We start from the raw sequence: 18,855 nt of genomic DNA on the forward strand, positions 1-18,855 counted from the left end.
TTTATTTTGCCCGTGGTGGGGAGAAATGCTGGTTTTTTATGTAGCTGCTGTGCCTTCAAACAAGTATTTAATGACATCTTTGGAGGTTTTCTGTAGAGGTGAGTATTGTGCCAAGCAGAGGCATTGTTCTGGAGCTGACACACCGCTCTACAACTTACAGTGCCTGGTTTAATTTTTCTTCTGCGCATGTCATAATATCTCTGTTCCCAATTCCTAAAATAGGAATGGTGTTGCTTCCTGCCTTATGTATGGCAGGCATAAAGCCATTCATGTTCACGAGGCATAAACATGTTCTGGTGACCAGCACAGTGTGAAAAACAGTGACTCAATTGTACTGAGAAAGAAATCAGGACAAAACAGTGTAGTTAGGTGTGTGATCAATACTTAAAGCTATAATTGTAGGAAATTTTACATTAAGTGGTTATAGACTGAAGCATGTTCACCTGTCATTCTGTGTACCATTTACAATTCTAATTCTTGTCCCAGGTGATTGAAATTGGTCAAAAATAACAAATTTATTGAATTGATCATCTGTGGTATTGTTGACCAACAGACTCTGAAGGAGAAAACTGGAAAAATTCATATTTTGGAAGGAATTATAGAGGAAAAAATGCAGTTATTACATGACTAATTTATTATCTATAGCAAAGTCCTGTACTGTATACATTAAGGTATTATATTACCAGTTTGGAAATATGGGAAGACAGTAGCAATTTCTAAATAGCTGAATCTGTTACTCAGTGTTAAGAACATAATTAGCTTGTGAAAGAGAATGTTTGCCCAGAGATTCTGTGAGTAAAACCTACTTGACTTTGGATCTAAGGGTGAAACATTACATGAAATGTGACTTCCTTTGTTGTAGCTTTTGATTTAAATACTTGCTTTTGATGATACAGGGGAAAAAACACGTATTTTCCCCTTCTTGGTACAAGGCACATTCTGACTATTCATATACTAGACTTTCCCATGTAATTCCAATAATTATATCCATTTCAGAAGAGCTTTTGATGTAGGACTGAATAATGACGTTTTTGTTGGAGGTACATTGGCCCTGTTTCTAGTAATCAAAAAGCCTTTGCACATCTTTTCCAATTAACTCTTCTCTTTTGTATTACTAAATGAGTTTCAGTAACACTTTCCTATTCAGTTTCATTAACATGCAAATAGAGAGTTAATACAGGATAGTTCATCTGAGCGTGGAGAGCAGGTTATTTCTGCAATTTATTTGTGAAATGAATGGTATTATTATTGGTTAGGAAGACACACAACTTAAAATTGAGACAACTTGTTCTGGAGGAATGAACACAAATTATGGAATCATGATGTTCCCAATTATAATTCCTTATTTGCTCTTGTGAAGGTTATGCATCATGATAGATGTAAGTACTGTGAATTTGCAGAATGATAAATATCAGTGCCAGACACAGGAAGGTCTTAATGATCTTGGGCAGGAATTTAGAGGAACAGACAACCAAATACCTGTGTATTACTAAATTGACTTTAGCTAATGATTCTTGGACTATGTAGATCTGTCCTGCAATAGAGTAGGACATGACTGCGTCAGATTGTGAAGTCTGTTTGCCTGTGTTGAATTATTTCTGCTGTCATGGCAGGAATTTGGACTAGCCCACACTATGGCATTGCAGGGAGCTTCTCTGCTTTGGAAATGTGTTTGACACTTCATCAAGGCTGAATTTTGGCATTATTGACTTCGACTCACACAGGGATCTCTGGTAGGCTGACCTAACATGAACAATATCAGAGTTTCACAAGTTGAGTATAGGTAGGGCATGGTCCAAATAGGTATATTGGGTGGGAAAGTCAGGGGAAAAAGGAAAGGGAATTATCAGCTTGAAAAGAAGACAGTGCTGGAGCCTGAAACCTGAGTGAAATACAGACATCAAAATGGGCTTAGCTAAGGACAAGCTACATCCTGAGACTTTTCTTCATTTTCATGGTGATACAAAATTGATTTTGTTAGCAATGTGAGGATTTTAAGGGTAAGGTAAATGCTGTTTAAGTAGGACACCCTCAGTGCTCTGTGTGAGTAAAAGCAGTGAGGTGTAGATTGCCATGATCTTAATCGTACTTAGTTGTCAATTAAAACTAGGTACCAATAGGTAAGTCACTGAGATCAGGCAGTAAGATTTCACATAAATATAAAGAAACTGGTGGTAGGTTGGTTTCTACTTGTATTCTCTGTGTGTGATCTAGTTCCTAGACGTCTAGGAGGCTTCAGTTGTCCCAGCAAAGGTACAGTGTCATTTGAGCTACCCTAGGATCTTCTATACTACCTGGCTTCTATATGCTGGTCCAGAAGAGCCAGGTCTCCCATTGGGTTCTGAATCATGTCAGCCAGCCTCATTCAGGTAAAACATCTCAAAAAGGTCAAGGCACCAACATAAAATCCTACCACTTAATCCATACAGTTAGTAGGACTTTGGCAGTGGACCTGCTCAGTGCGACCATATGGCTTCTATACTGTACTGGGGAATAACCCACTGGACTCATCTGAACATGAGGAGAAACTTCTTTACTTTGAGGGTGCCAGAGCACTGGAACAGGCTGCCCAGAGAGGTTGTGGAGTCTCCTCTGGAGACATTCAAGACCTGCCTGGACGCATTCCTGTGCAATCTACTCTAGGTGCTTTAGCAGGTGGGTTGGACTAGATGATCTCCAGAGGTCCCTTCCAACTCTAACCATTCTGTGATTCTGTGACAGAGGCCTATATCCTTCTGGACTGGCAACCAGATGCTTGTGTTCAGGCAGCTGAGAGGAGTCTGAGGTCTCCAGTGCCTACAGTGGAAGCTTGGGCACCCAGCTCACATGTGGACAGTGAAATAGAAGATGTCGTCAGCTCAAAATGGGTCCCACCTGAGCAGTGGGATTCCGTTGCCTGAAGATAGGTATAAGTGGAAATTATCATTTGACACATCCCGCAGTATCTCGGGCGTTTCTCTGGGGCTGAGAGATGTGACTTATGATTTATGTGAGACATTCTGAAACTGCAGTTAGAGGCTGGAATACTCTGAATTCTCTAAAACTGCATTAGACACCTAATTTTAGGCAAATTAATTCTGTCCCAGATCTCCATAGAGACTTTCTGCTTTGTCACTGGCTTCTTCTGGCTTTACTTCTCTGTGGTTTTGAACTACTTCATTAATCTATGTTCACAGAGTCTAGGGACTTTGATGCACCATTTTCTATTTTTAGCTGTTTTTTTGTGGAAATAGTGTAATTTCACTTCATGCACACTCAAGAGGACAGACATTTCAGTGGGCTTCTTCTTGCCTGCTTTCATCTTTCTGTAGAACATGTCTAAACTAAATAATAGGTTTTGTCTGTCACGGTTTCCTTGCTCTGTGGTAGAATCAAGGATACTAAAATGCTGGAAGATTTCTCTGCACTGATAGGACTAAGGAGGGCCGAGAGTTATGGGACAGGTCCTCCATGGTCCTCGAGGTGCTCTGGCAAGTGCAGATGGCAGAAGTGAAATGGTGTGTTTGAGAGTATGCCTGGTGGTATCTTAACAGCTGAGACAGGAAGTCTGGAGATGAGTCGGGTCCAACAGAAAATTAATATATGGCACCTTTATGAGGGAAAATTTGGGTGTGCAAATTTCGGTCGCGAGTGGTGCACATTCGTTCCCTATGGTATTTTTAAAATAATTTTTGAAGTGCTGGGTGTGTAGCATTTTGGTCATGGTATGTGATGTCTTTTGTTCTTCCATCAGTGTAGTGGAGCTTCAGCATGAAGTAAAATTAACTCAGCTCTCATTTTTTGACATGAGACTTTGAAGAGGTTACTATATTTAGTTTCTCACTAGCATCAAAATCGCTTGTATTAATATACACAGATGGTAGGACTGCATCACATTTATTTGAGGTGTTGATATATTTTCAATGAGAGCATGTACATTGAAGTTTGCAACTGAGGGTTTATTTAGATGCATGCACACAGGTGTGTACTGTGATTCAGAGTTTCCAAGATTGTTCTCTTCGGGTTTTGGTGACCACTCTAAGAGAACATGGGTCTGGTCTCTTCTAGAGCTGGTGTCAGACCTGCACAGATGTTTTACATACCTCATGGTGACTCAGAGGCAGCAGGTTTCTGTGTGGGGGCAGCTGAACTGAGCCTTGATTATTGATCTTACCTTTAGTTGTCCTTCACTTCCGATTGTTTTTCTCCCAGCAGTGAGAATTAAAATTCTGCAAGAACAGTAGAATTCATTATTTTTCCTGGGTAATTAACAGTCTCTATGTCAAAAATGATTAATAATTTTAATTGCTTAATGTTCCTAGTAATGCTGGCAACTGGAAGTCATTGTGGTTCAAAGCTTGAATGGTAAGAGTGTATGAAAAGGAAACTGTGAACTGCAGCTATCAATACCTTAATGATATAAGTTGCCAACAACATACCAGCTTTCTATATGGCTTGTATTCCAGGGAGGGCTAAAAATGTGACAATTTGATTAATAATCTGTCATATATATTGATCGTGCCTGTGACTTTGTATGATAAGAATGGAGGTTCATGTCGTCACGGTGTGTATGAACAAATACTAACTGATAAGTCTTAAAATGCAAATGTAAACTGAGATAGTTGTTAGGTGGGGTTTATTCTAATGAATAGATCTCATATTTTTTTACTTTTTTATCACTGACTTAGAAAAAAAGCATTAAATTTCTCTTAGTGTGTAGATGGCAAAAAGATGAGATGCTGATTCATAAAGCAGTCAAAATTCTTTGATAAACTAGGTGTAAAGAAAAAAAATGGTTGAGATGGTGAAGGGCTCTGGATATATAGTAGTTTAGATGATGCTCACAGTGTAATGCTATGACTGTAAAAGCAGAAATAGTGTATTAAATTGTTTCTGGTTTTACTGCTGGCAAGACTACCGCTGGCATATTATGTCCAGTTCTGCTTCTGCAGTTTAAGACAGATGATGACAAATTGGAAGAGAATCAGAGGAGATCAGTGAGAACGGTTAAAGAGCTTGAAGCTATGCCTGAAGATAATGTGAGGCTCCAGGAACTTAATCTATTTAGCTTTCAGAGGGAACATGAAGAGGCTGTTTCAACTAATTCTGTAAGATCACGGGAAAGCATTTGGTAGAAAAGATCTCCTCACAGCAACAGGTAAAATTATGCCAGGACAAGTGGTTGAAATCTGAGGCTAGATGTAAATAGCAAATTTAAATAAAATAAATTAAGTTGAATTAATGGAATAATTTTTCAGGAGCTGTGGTAGATTGTTTTTCATCAGACTTTTTAAAATACAGATTGGTACTTTTTCCTTTACTATGTGTTCTGGTTCAAAGAGGAATAAGTTCAAAGGTGTTTGTATTGTGTTGTTTGAGAAATCCGAGCAGTTCTTAAAAACAGACCTTCCTTCTTTATATATATGTGAATCTACAGATGAAGTGATATTCCTATAATGAGAACATACTTTGAAACATATTTAGTTAAATGCATTTTCATTTTTGTAAATACTGGAAATATGTCTAAACTCAATAATAAAAGTTAATAAAGGTGTCTAGCCAGCTACCAAAACTGTGTTCACTACCTGGAATAGTTACTCATAGAAAACGGAGATGCTCTTTTCTCTGACCAACTAGTGATTTCTAGTTATATATGATATTAATATAGTATTAAAAGTTAATTTAGGAGTTGTAAACTGCTGATGAATGACTGACTGAGCCCTCAAATGCCATGTTTATGTGGTTACTACATGACACTGCATGTCATTACTTGAGACTGTGTTGCTTAAAATGGAATTTCAGGTGCATTAATTACAGTCTGTCTTTTCAACAGGCCCATGCTAAAGTCTGGCATCTCTACAATGAACATTTTCGTCCAACCCAAAGAGGAAAAGTGTCCATTGCCCTTAGCTCCCACTGGATAAAACCTCGACGTATGACTGAAAAAAACATAAAAGAATGTCAAAAATCCCTTGATTTTGTGCCTGGCTGGTTTGCTAAGCCCATATTTATTGATGGTGACTATCCAGAGAGCATGAGGAGCAACCTTTCATCTCTGTTGCCTGAATTCAGTGAAGTTGAGAAGAAGTATATCAAGGGAACAGCAGATTTCTTTGCTCTTTCATTTGGAGCTACCCTGAGTTTCCAGCTCTTGGACTCCCACATGAAATTCCAGCAGTTGGAATCAATAAGCCTGAGGCAGCTCCTTTACTGGATAAGCAGTGAATATAACAACCCCCAGATATTCATTGTGGAGAACAGCTGGTTTGTTTCTGGTAGCACCAAGAGAGATGATGCCAAATATATTTACTATCTCAAAAAGTTCATTATGGAAACTTTAAAAGGTAGGACCGAGGATGTGCTTGACAAAATCATAATGCAAAATAGCCTACAGAGACATGTTAAAGAAACAGGCTGAAAGCTAATTTTGATGTGTAGCATTAATCTTGGCACTTGTAAAATGAGACTCTAAAGCCCTTTCCTGGGTTTGTTCTTTTCAGCTTTTGAGGATCCTTAATATCTGCAGATAGCATTTAGAGAGCTTGATGCTTCTGCCTTTGAAGTCAGTACGAAAATTTCCACTGTCTTTGATGGGAGAAAGTGCAAAACATATGAACTATACTCTCAGTGCACTTAGGGAACTTTATTGTGTTATTTATTAGTAGTTGTCTTCCATATCTTAGATGTATGAGTCCATATGTACAAAATGTAAGAAGATAGAGAGTTGTGGTCAGCGGGGCAGAGTCTAATTGGAGGCCTGTATCTAGTGGAGTCCCTCAAGGGTCAGTACTGGGACCAGTACTATTCAATATATTCATCAATGACTTGGATGAGGGAATAGAGTGCACTGTCAGCAAGTTTGCTGATGACACCAAGCTGGGAGGAGTGGCTGACACGCCAGAGGGCTGTGCTGCCATCCAGCGAGATCTGGACAGGCTGGAGAGTTGGGTGGGGAAAAATTTAATGAAATATAACAAGGGGAAATGTAGAGTCTTGCATCTGGGCAGGAACAACCCCAGGTTCCACTACAGGTTGGGGAATGACCTATTAGAGAGCAGTGTAGGGGAAAGGGACCTGGGGGTCCTGGTGGACAGCAGGATGACCATGAGCCAGCACTGTGCCCTTGTGGCCAAGAAGGCCAATGGCATCCTGGGGTGTATTAGAAGGGGAGTGGTTAGTAGGTCCAGAGAGGTTCTCCTTCCCCTCTACTCTGCCCTGGTGAGACCTCATCTGGAATATTGTGTCCAGTTCTGGGCCCCTCAGTTCAAGAAGGACAGGGAACTGCTGGAGAGAGTCCAGCGCAGGGCCACAAAGACGATTAAGGGAGTGGAGCATCTCCCTTATGAGGAAAGGCTGAGGGAGCTGGGTCTCTTTAGCTTGGAGAAGAGGAGACTGAGGGGTGACCTCATCAGTGTTTATAAATATATAAAGGGTGGGTGTCACGAGGATGGAGCCAGGCTCTTCTCGGTGACAACCAACAGTAAGACAAGGGGTAATGGGTTCAAGCTGGAACACAAGAGGTTCCACTTAAATGTGAGAAGAAACTTCTTCTCAGTGAGGGTGACAGAACACTGGAACAGGCTGCCCAGGGGGGTTGTGGATTCTCCTTCTCTGGAGACATTCAAAACCCGCCTGGACGCCTTCCTGTGTAACCTCACCTAGGTGTTCCTTCTCTGGCAGGGGGATTGGACTAGATGATCTTTCGAGGTCCCTTCCAATCCCTAACATTCTGTGATTCTGTGATTCTGTGATCTCTTCCAAAGCGTGACATGTAGCGATGACGAGCAGACTTTTTGCCTTCCACAACTTGTTTGGCTGCTGTGCTTCTTGGCCAGGGATGCATGAGAAGCGCTCTGGTCCCTGCCAGGCGCTTGTGTTAGCTGCAGGGAGAGCTGAGAAGTGGCAGCTGCGGCTGCCAGCATGGTGGAGCATGAGCAGCCGGCTCCCAGGCCAAATGGCCCAAAGAAATGGTGGCAAGGGGCGGTGCTGAGAACTGCAGAGGAAGGCAAAAAACCGCCGGGGACCAGTGCCAATGTGCCCCAGGGGAAAAAGTTCCTTGCTGAGCCCAGTGCTGGCCATGGGCTGTTCCCTGAGCATGTGAGCCAGACCTGGCTCCTTGTCCCACAGGCTGCTCATGCTTCCCAGGAGCTGCCCAAGCCCTATCCTCCCTTGAGCTGGAGCTATCTGGCGGACTTGCCAGAGTGCCCAACTGCCTCTGAGCTGATAGACCTTGTGGGCAAGAATCTTTGCTGTCCCTGTGTAGGACACCAGTGGGTGTTCCAAAGCACTGCAAGCCCTTGCAAGGCCTTGCAAGCCCTCGACATCCTATCTCTTACGGCTCCTGAGCGTTGCTCTGTAGGAGATGAGGATGGTGAGCTCTGCAGTGCTCCTCAAGAAGGAATTGCCTTGGTCTTGCCACTGCTATCCAGTTGAAAAGGATTTGCATCCATGAGCCGAGCTTGGAAGGTGGCCCTGCCAGCAGATTGTCTTGCAGCGGAGAACCTCCAGCAGCCTCATGCAAGGTTTTCTTCCCTCAGCCCCTGGCCTGTGATTCCAGCAGCTCCTCAAGTGCTTCCTGTCAGATGTGCTGGGGCTGCCCCCGGGCCAGCTCTGGCAGTGGACACGGGAGGCTGCTCCTCTGGATCCTGCGTGGGGCCTGGTGACCACTGCGTTGCCGGGTGCTGGCATTGTGACATGGGGCTGACACAGCCGCATATGTGCAGCCCTTTGGAGGAAGCCTTTGGGGTGCTGGCTCCAAATCAGTCCCTGTAGCTACAAAATAGGGGAGTAAGCAACCTAATAGAGTCCCTTTTTTGCAAAAAGACAGTGTGGATTTGTTGCCAGTGCAGCCTTCCTTCCAGTAGCAACACTGCCTGTAGTATCATGTATGGAGGCCTCAGGGCTCGCTCAGGGCTTGTCACGCAGAACTGCAGGCCTGACAGAGCAGAACTGCTCTTCTCTCCTCTCCTCTCCTCTCCTCTCCTCTCCTGTCCTCTCCTCACCTGTCCACCAGTCCAATATCTAAGAGACTGTTTGCCTGAAAGGACAGAGGGCTTTCAGTTCCAAAATCAATTTCAAGGACACATAACAAAATGAATTTTAGTTTATTTTGTTGTTAATTTATTAATTTTCTTGATTTTATGTTAATTCATGTGATGTTTCTTCGTGTCATTTTTTTTCCCTTTGTGACTCTGTTTCAGAACCCAGGCTCACAAGCATTAGCTCAAGCCCAAGTGTAGCCAGGAGTAGGCCGAGGCATTCTTCAGTTTAGCCTGAGAAAAGATCCCTTGCAGGCTGGCAAAGGCAAGTCCCAGAGCTGCAGAGAGCAGCAGCAGGAATAGAGGCCAAGCTGTCCACGGTTCCTGCAGAGGGAGAACCTTGACAAGGAGTTGTGGGACTGACCATGCACAAAAGAGGAGGAAGAAGAAGAAGAAGAAGAAGAAGAAGAAGAGGAAGAAGAAGAAGAGGAAGAAGAGGAAGAAGAGGTGAGTGGTACCGTGGCATCTCTTCCAAAGCGTGACATGTAGCGATGACGAGCAGACTTTTTGCCTTCCACAACTTGTTTGGCTGCTGTGCTTCTTGGCCAGGGATGCATGAGAAGCGCTCTGGTCCCTGCCAGGCGCTTGTGTTACCTGCAGCGAGAGCTGAGAAGTGGCAGCTGCGGCTGCCAGCATGGTGGAGCATGAGCAGCCGGCTCCCAGGCCAAATGGCCCAAAGAAATGGTGGCAAGGGGCCGTGCTGAGCACTGCAGAGGAAGGCAAAAAACCGCCGGGGACCAGTGCCAATGTGCCCCAGGGGAAAAAGTTCCTTGCTGAGCCCAGTGCTGGCCATGGGCTGTTCCCTGAGCATGTGAGCCAGACCTGGCTCCTTGTCCCACAGGCTGCCCATGCTTCCCAGGAGCTGCCCAAGCCCTATCCTCCCTTGAGCTGGAGCTATCTGGCGGACTTGCCAGAGTGCCCAGCTGCCTCTGAGCTGATGGAGCTTGTGGGCAAGAATCCTTGCTGTCCCTGTGTAGGACACCAGTGGGTGTTCCAAAGCACTGCAAGCCCTTGCAAGGCCTTGCAAGCCCTCGACATCCTATCTCTTACGGCTCCTGAGCGTTACTCTGTAGGAGATGAGGATGGTGAGCTGTGCAGTGCTCCTCAAGAAGGAATTGCCTTGGTCTTGCCACTGCTATCCGGTTGAAAAGGATTTGCATCCATGAGCCGAGCTTGGAAGGTGGCCCTGCCAGCAGATTGTCTTGCAGCGGAGAACCTCCAGCAGCCTCATGCAAGGTTTTCCTCCCTCAGCCCCTGGCCTGTGATTCCAGCAGCTCCTCAAGTGCTTCCTGTCAGATGTGCTGGGGCTGCCCCCGGGCCAGCTCTGGCAGTGGACACAGGAGGCTGCTCCTCTGGATCCTGCGTGGGGCCTCATGAACACTGCGTTGCCGGGTGCTGGCATTGTGACATGGGGGTGACCCAGCCGCATATGTGCAGCCCTTTGGAGGAAGCCTTTGGGGTGCTGGCTCCAAATCAGTCCCTGTACCTACAAAATAGGGGAGTAAGCAACCTAATAGAGTCCCTTTTTTGCAAAAAGACAGTGTGGATTTGTTGCCAGTGCAGCCTTCCTTCCAGTAGCAATACTGCCTGTAGTATCATGTATGGAGGCCTCAGGGCTCGCTCAGGGCTTGTCACGCAGAACTGCAGGCCTGACAGAGCAGAACTGCTCTCCTCTCCTCTCCTCTCCTCTCCTCTCCTCTCCTCTCCTCTCCTCTCCTCTCCTCTCCTCTCCTCTCCTCTCCTCTCCTCTCCTCTCCTCTCTTGTCCTCTCCTCACCTGTCCACCAGTCCAATATCTAAGAGACTGTTTGCCTGAAAGGACAGAGGGCTTTCAGTTCCAAAATCAATTTCAAGGACACATAACAAAATGAATTTTATTTTATTTTGTTGTTAGTTTAGTAATTTTCTTGATTTTATGTTAATTCATGTTATGTTTCTTCGTGTCATTTTTTTTCCCTTTGTGACTCTGTTTCAGAACCCAGGCTCACAAGCATTAGCTCAAGCCCAAGTGTAGCCAGGAGTAGGCTGAGGCATTCTTCAGTTTAGCCTGAGAAAAGATCCCTTGCAGGCTGGCAAAGGCAAGTCCCAGAGCTGCAGACAGCAGCAGCAGGAATAGAGGCCAAGCTGTCCGCGGTTCCTGCAGAGGGAGAACCTTGACAAGGAGTTGTGGGACTGACCATGCACAAAAGGGGAGGAAGAACAAGAAGAAGAAGAAGAAGAAGAAGAAGAAGAAGATGAGGAAGAAGAGGAAGAAGAGGTGAGTGGTACCGTGGCATCTCTTCCAAAGCGTGACATGTAGCGATGACGAGCAGACTTTTTGCCTTCCACAACTTGTTTGGCTGCTGTGCTTCTTGGGCAGGGATGCATGAGAAGCGCTCTGGTCCCTGCCAGGCGCTTGTGTTACCTGCAGGGAGAGCTGAGAAGTGGCAGCTGCGGCTGCCAGCATGGTGGAGCATGAGCAGCCGGCTCCCAGGCCAAATGGCCCAAAGAAATGGTGGCAAGGGCGGTGCTGAGAACTGCAGAGGAAGGCAAAAAACTGCCAGGGACCAGTGCCAATGTGCCCCGGGGGAAAAAGTTCCTTGCTGAGCCCAGTGCTGGCCATGGGCTGTTCCCTGAGCATGTGAGCCAGACCTGGCTCCTTGTCCCACAGGCTGCTCATGCTTCCCAGGAGCTGCCCAAGCCCTATCCTCCCTTGAGCTGGAGCTATCTGGCGGACTTGCCAGAGTGCCCAAGTGCCTCTGAGCTGCTAGACCTTGTGGGCAAGAATCCTTGCTGTCCCTGTGTAGGACACCAGTGGGTGTTCCAAAGCACTGCAAGCCCTTGCAAGCCCTTGCAAGCCCTCGACATCCTATCTCTTACGGCTCCTGAGCGTTGCTCTGTAGGAGATGAGGATGGTGAGCTGTGCAGTGCTCCTCAAGAAGGAATTGCCTTGGTCTTGCCACTGCTATCCAGTTGAAAAGGATTTGCATCCATGAGCCGAGCTTGGAAGGTGGCCCTGCCAGCAGATTGTCTTGCAGCGGAGAACCTCCAGCAGCCTCATGCAAGGTTTTCCTCCCTCAGCCCCTGGCCTGTGATTCCAGCAGCTCCTCAAGTGCTTCCTGTCAGATGTGCTGGGGCTGCCCCCGGGCCAGTTCTGGCAGTGGACACGGGAGGCTGCTCCTCTGGATCCTGCGTGGGGCCTGGTGACCACTGCGTTGCCGGGTGCTGGCATTGTGACATGGGGCTGACACAGCCGCATATGTGCAGCCCTTTGGAGGAAGCCTTTGGGGTGCTGGCTCCAAATCAGTCCCTGTAGCTACAAAATAGGGGAGTAAGCAACCTAATAGAGCCCCTTTTTTGCAAAAAGACAGTGTGGATTTGTTGCCAGTGCAGCCTTCCTTCCAGTAGCAATACTGCCTGTAGTATCATGTATGGAGGCCTCAGGGCTCGCTCAGGGCTTGTCACGCAGAACTGCAGGCCTGACAGAGCAGAACTGCTCTCCTCTCCTCTCCTCTCCTCTCCTCTCCTCTCCTGTCCTCTCCTCACCTGTCCACCAGTCCAATATCTAAGAGACTGTTTGCCTGAAAGGACAGAGGGCTTTCAGTTCCAAAATCAATTTCAAGGACACATAACAAAATGAATTTTAGTTTATTTTGTTGTTAATTTAGTAATTTTCTTGATTTTATGTTAATTCATGTGATGTTTCTTCGTGTCATTTTTTTTCCCTTTGTGACTCTGTTTCAGAACCCAGGCTCACAAGCATTAGCTCAAGCCCAAGTGTAGCCAGGAGTAGGCCGAGGCATTCTTCAGTTTAGCCTGAGAAAAGATCCCTTGCAGGCTGGCAAAGGCAAGTCCCAGAGCTGCAGAGAGCAGCAGCAGGAATAGAGGCCAAGCTGTCCACGGTTCCTGCAGAGGGAGAACCTTGACAAGGAGTTGTGGGACTGACCATGCACAAAAGAGGAGGAAGAAGAAGAAGAAGAAGAAGAAGAAGAAGAGGAAGAAGAAGAAGAGGAAGAAGAGGAAGAAGAGGTGAGTGGTACCGTGGCATCTCTTCCAAAGCGTGACATGTAGCGATGACGAGCAGACTTTTTGCCTTCCACAACTTGTTTGGCTGCTGTGCTTCTTGGCCAGGGATGCATGAGAAGCGCTCTGGTCCCTGCCAGGCGCTTGTGTTACCTGCAGCGAGAGCTGAGAAGTGGCAGCTGCGGCTGCCAGCATGGTGGAGCATGAGCAGCCGGCTCCCAGGCCAAATGGCCCAAAGAAATGGTGGCAAGGGGCCGTGCTGAGCACTGCAGAGGAAGGCAAAAAACCGCCGGGGACCAGTGCCAATGTGCCCCAGGGGAAAAAGTTCCTTGCTGAGCCCAGTGCTGGCCATGGGCTGTTCCCTGAGCATGTGAGCCAGACCTGGCTCCTTGTCCCACAGGCTGCCCATGCTTCCCAGGAGCTGCCCAAGCCCTATCCTCCCTTGAGCTGGAGCTATCTGGCGGACTTGCCAGAGTGCCCAGCTGCCTCTGAGCTGATGGAGCTTGTGGGCAAGAATCCTTGCTGTCCCTGTGTAGGACACCAGTGGGTGTTCCAAAGCACTGCAAGCCCTTGCAAGGCCTTGCAAGCCCTCGACATCCTATCTCTTACGGCTCCTGAGCGTTGCTCTGTAGGAGATGAGGATGGTGAGCTGTGCAGTGCTCCTCAAGAAGGAATTGCCTTGGTCTTGCCACTGCTATCCGGTTGAAAAGGATTTGCATCCATGAGCCGAGCTTGGAAGGTGGCCCTGCCAGCAGATTGTCTTGCAGCGGAGAACCTCCAGCAGCCTCATGCAAGGTTTTCCTCCCTCAGCCCCTGGCCTGTGATTCCAGCAGCTCCTCAAGTGCTTCCTGTCAGATGTGCTGGGGCTGCCCCCGGGCCAGCTCTGGCAGTGGACACAGGAGGCTGCTCCTCTGGATCCTGCGTGGGGCCTCATGAACACTGCGTTGCCGGGTGCTGGCATTGTGACATGGGGGTGACCCAGCCGCATATGTGCAGCCCTTTGGAGGAAGCCTTTGGGGTGCTGGCTCCAAATCAGTCCCTGTACCTACAAAATAGGGGAGTAAGCAACCTAATAGAGTCCCTTTTTTGCAAAAAGACAGTGTGGATTTGTTGCCAGTGCAGCCTTCCTTCCAGTAGCAATACTGCCTGTAGTATCATGTCTGGAGGCCTCAGGGCTCGCTCAGGGCTTGTCACGCAGAACTGCAGGCCTGACAGAGCAGAACTGCTCTCCTCTCCTCTCCTCTCCTCTCCTCTCCTCTCCTCTCCTCTCCTCTCCTCTCCTCTCCTCTCCTCTCCTCTCCTCTCCTCTCCTCTCCTCTCCTCTCTTGTCCTCTCCTCACCTGTCCACCAGTCCAATATCTAAGAGACTGTTTGCCTGAAAGGACAGAGGGCTTTCAGTTCCAAAATCAATTTCAAGGACACATAACAAAATGAATTTTATTTTATTTTGTTGTTAGTTTAGTAATTTTCTTGATTTTATGTTAATTCATGTTATGTTTCTTCGTGTCATTTTTTTTCCCTTTGTGACTCTGTTTCAGAAGCCAGGCTCACAAGCATTAGCTCAAGCCCAAGTGTAGCCAGGAGTAGGCTGAGGCATTCTTCAGTTTAGCCTGAGAAAAGATCCCTTGCAGGCTGGCAAAGGCAAGTCCCAGAGCTGCAGACAGCAGCAGCAGGAATAGAGGCCAAGCTGTCCGCGGTTCCTGCAGAGGGAGAACCTTGACAAGGAGTTGTGGGACTGACCATGCACAAAAGGGGAGGAAGAACAAGAAGAAGAAGAAGAAGAAGAAGAAGAAGAAGATGAGGAAGAAGAGGAAGAAGAGGTGAGTGGTACCGTGGCATCTCTTCCAAAGCGTGACATGTAGCGATGACGAGCAGACTTTTTGCCTTCCACAACTTGTTTGGCTGCTGTGCTTCTTGGGCAGGGATGCATGAGAAGCGCTCTGGTCCCTGCCAGGCGCTTGTGTTACCTGCAGGGAGAGCTGAGAAGTGGCAGCTGCGGCTGCCAGCATGGTGGAGCATGAGCAGCCGGCTCCCAGGCCAAATGGCCCAAAGAAATGGTGGCAAGGGCGGTGCTGAGAACTGCAGAGGAAGGCAAAAAACTGCCAGGGACCAGTGCCAATGTGCCCCGGGGGAAAAAGTTCCTTGCTGAGCCCAGTGCTGGCCATGGGCTGTTCCCTGAGCATGTGAGCCAGACCTGGCTCCTTGTCCCACAGGCTGCTCATGCTTCCCAGGAGCTGCCCAAGCCCTATCCTCCCTTGAGCTGGAGCTATCTGGCGGACTTGCCAGAGTGCCCAAGTGCCTCTGAGCTGCTAGACCTTGTGGGCAAGAATCCTTGCTGTCCCTGTGTAGGACACCAGTGGGTGTTCCAAAGCACTGCAAGCCCTTGCAAGCCCTTGCAAGCCCTCGACATCCTATCTCTTACGGCTCCTGAGCGTTGCTCTGTAGGAGATGAGGATGGTGAGCTGTGCAGTGCTCCTCAAGAAGGAATTGCCTTGGTCTTGCCACTGCTATCCAGTTGAAAAGGATTTGCATCCATGAGCCGAGCTTGGAAGGTGGCCCTGCCAGCAGATTGTCTTGCAGCGGAGAACCTCCAGCAGCCTCATGCAAGGTTTTCCTCCCTCAGCCCCTGGCCTGTGATTCCAGCAGCTCCTCAAGTGCTTCCTGTCAGATGTGCTGGGGCTGCCCCCGGGCCAGTTCTGGCAGTGGACACGGGAGGCTGCTCCTCTGGATCCTGCGTGGGGCCTGGTGACCACTGCGTTGCCGGGTGCTGGCATTGTGACATGGGGCTGACACAGCCGCATATGTGCAGCCCTTTGGAGGAAGCCTTTGGGGTGCTGGCTCCAAATCAGTCCCTGTAGCTACAAAATAGGGGAGTAAGCAACCTAATAGAGCCCCTTTTTTGCAAAAAGACAGTGTGGATTTGTTGCCAGTGCAGCCTTCCTTCCAGTAGCAATACTGCCTGTAGTATCATGTATGGAGGCCTCAGGGCTCGCTCAGGGCTTGTCACGCAGAACTGCAGGCCTGACAGAGCAGAACTGCTCTCCTCTACTCTCCTCTCCTCTCCTCTCCTCTCCTGTCCTCTCCTCACCTGTCCACCAGTCCAATATCTAAGAGACTGTTTGCCTGAAAGGACAGAGGGCTTTCAGTTCCAAAATCAATTTCAAGGACACATAACACAATGAATTTTAGTTTATTTTGTTGTTAATTTATTAATTTTCTTGATTTTATGTTAATTCATGTGATGTTTCTTCGTGTCATTTTTTTTCCCTTTGTGACTCTGTTTCAGAACCCAGGCTTCACAAGCATTAGCTCAAGCCCAAGTGTAGCCAGGAGTAGGCTGAGGCATTCTTCAGTTTAGCCTGAGAAAAGATCCCTTGCAGGCTGGCAAAGGCAAGTCCCAGAGCTGCAGAGAGCAGCAGCAGGAATAGAGGCCAAGCTGTCCACGGTTCCTGCAGAGGGAGAACCTTGACAAGGAGTTGTGGGACTGACCATGCACAAAAGAGGAGGAAGAAGAAGAAGAAGAAGAAGAAGAAGAAGAGGAAGAAGAAGAAGAGGAAGAAGAGGAAGAAGAGTTGAGTGGTACCGTGGCATCTCTTCCAAAGCGTGACATGTAGCGATGACGAGCAGACTTTTTGCCTTCCACAACTTGTTTGGCTGCTGTGCTTCTTGGCCAGGGATGCATGAGAAGCGCTCTGGTCCCTGCCAGGCGCTTGTGTTACCTGCAGCGAGAGCTGAGAAGTGGCAGCTGCGGCTGCCAGCATGGTGGAGCATGAGCAGCCGGCTCCCAGGCCAAATGGCCCAAAGAAATGGTGGCAAGGGGCCGTGCTGAGCACTGCAGAGGAAGGCAAAAAACCGCCGGGGACCAGTGCCAATGTGCCCCAGGGGAAAAAGTTCCTTGCTGAGCCCAGTGCTGGCCATGGGCTGTTCCCTGATCATGTGAGCCAGACCTGGCTCCTTGTCCCACAGGCTGCCCATGCTTCCCAGGAGCTGCCCAAGCCCTATCCTCCCTTGAGCTGGAGCTATCTGGCGGACTTGCCAGAGTGCCCAGCTGCCTCTGAGCTGATGGAGCTTGTGGGCAAGAATCCTTGCTGTCCCTGTGTAGGACACCAGTGGGTGTTCCAAAGCACTGCAAGCCCTTGCAAGGCCTTGCAAGCCCTCGACATCCTATCTCTTACGGCTCCTGAGCGTTGCTGTGTAGGAGATGAGGATGGTGAGCTGTGCAGTGCTCCTCAAGAAGGAATTGCCTTGGTCTTGCCACTGCTATCCAGTTGAAAAGGATTTGCATCCATGAGCCGAGCTTGGAAGGTGGCCCTGCCAGCAGATTGCCTTGCAGCGGAGAACCTCCAGCAGCCTCCTGCAAGGTTTTCTTCCCTCAGCCCCTGGCCTGTGATTCCAGCAGCTCCTCAAGTGCTTCCTGTGAGATGTGCTGGGGCTGCCCCCGGGCCAGCTCTGGCAGTGGACACGGGAGGCTGCTCCTCTGGATCCTGCGTGGGGCCTCGTGACCACTGTGTTGCCGGGTGCTGGCATTGTGCCATGGGGGTGACACAGCCGCACATGTGCAGCCCTTTGGAGGAAGCCTTTGGGGTGCTGGCTCCAAATCAGTCCCTGTAGCTACAAAATAGGGGAGTAAGCAACCTAATAGAGTCCCTTTTTTGCAAAAAGACAGTGTGGATTTGTTGCCAGTGCAGCCTTCCTTCCAGTAGCAACACTGCCTGTAGTATCATGTATGGAGGCCTCAGGGCTTGCTCAGGGCTTGTCACGCAGAACTGCAGGCCTGACAGAGCAGAACTGCTCTGCTCTCCTCTCCTCTCCTCTCCTCTCCTCTCCTCTCCTCTCCTCTCCTCTCCTCTCCTCTCCTCTCCTCTCCTCTTCTCTTCTCTCCTCTCCTCTCCTCTCCTCTCCTCTTCTCTTCTCTCCGGTCCGCCAGTCCAATATCTAAGAGACTGTTTGCCTGAAAGGACAGAGGGGTTTCAGTTCCAAAATCAATTTCAAGGACACATAACACAATGAATTTTATTTTATTTTGTTGTTAATTTAGTAATTTTCTTGATTTTATGTTAATTCATGTGATGTTTGTTCGTGTCATTTTTTTTCCCTTTGTGACTCTGTTTCAGAACCCAGGCTCACAAGCATTAGCTCACGCCCAAGTGTAGCCAGGAGTAGGCTGAGGCATTCTTCAGTTTAGCCTGAGAAAAGATCCCTTGCAGGCTGGCAAAGACAAATCCCAGAGCTGCAGAGAGCAGCAGCAGGAATAGAGGCCAAGCTGTCCGCGGTTCCTGCAGAGGGAGAAACTTGACAAGGAGTTGTGGGACTGACCATGCACAAAAGAGGAGGAAGAAGAAGAAGAAGAAGAAGAAGAAGAAGAAGAAGAGGAAGAAGAGGAAGAAGAGGTGTGTGGTACCGTGGCATCTCTTCCAAAGCGTGACATGTAGCGATGACGAGCAGACTTTTTGCCTTCCACAACTTGTTTGGCTGCTGTGCTTCTTGGGCAGGGATGCATGAGAAGCGCTCTGGTCCCTGCCAGGCACTTGTGTTACCTGCAGGGAGAGCTGAGAAGTGGCAGCTGCGGCTGCCAGCATGGTGGAGCATGAGCAGCCGGCTCCCAGGCCAAATGGCCCAAAGAAATGGTGGCAAGGGGCCGTGCTGAGAACTGCAGAGGAAGGTAAAAAACCACCGGGGACCAGTGCCAATGTGCCCCGGGGCAAAAAGATCCTTGCTGAGCCCAGTGCTGGCCATGGGCTGTTCCCTGAGCATGTGAGCCAGACCTGGCTCCTTGTCCCACAGGCTGCTCATGCTTCCCAGGAGCTGCCCAAGCCCTATCCTCCCTTGAGCTGGAG

At 48.3% G+C, this 18,855-nt stretch overlaps 1 protein-coding gene across 1 annotated transcript in view; it reads left to right on the forward strand.

Annotated features, from left to right (window-relative positions):
* The window catches only part of LOC136002969 (klotho-like), a 34,071-nt gene extending 27,575 nt beyond the window's left edge, over window positions 1–6,496 (forward strand). The window contains exons 2-3 of the mRNA XM_065658207.1: window positions 5,813–6,323; window positions 6,480–6,496. Coding sequence (XP_065514279.1) covers window positions 5,813–6,323; window positions 6,480–6,496 — 528 coding nt within the window. The remainder of the gene's footprint in view (window positions 1–5,812; window positions 6,324–6,479) is intronic.
* Window positions 6,497–18,855: the final 12,359 nt, after the last annotated feature.

Source organism: Caloenas nicobarica, unplaced genomic scaffold (genome assembly GCF_036013445.1).
Source record: "Caloenas nicobarica isolate bCalNic1 unplaced genomic scaffold, bCalNic1.hap1 Scaffold_93, whole genome shotgun sequence".
In the NCBI taxonomy this organism is placed as follows: Eukaryota; Metazoa; Chordata; class Aves; order Columbiformes; family Columbidae; genus Caloenas; species Caloenas nicobarica.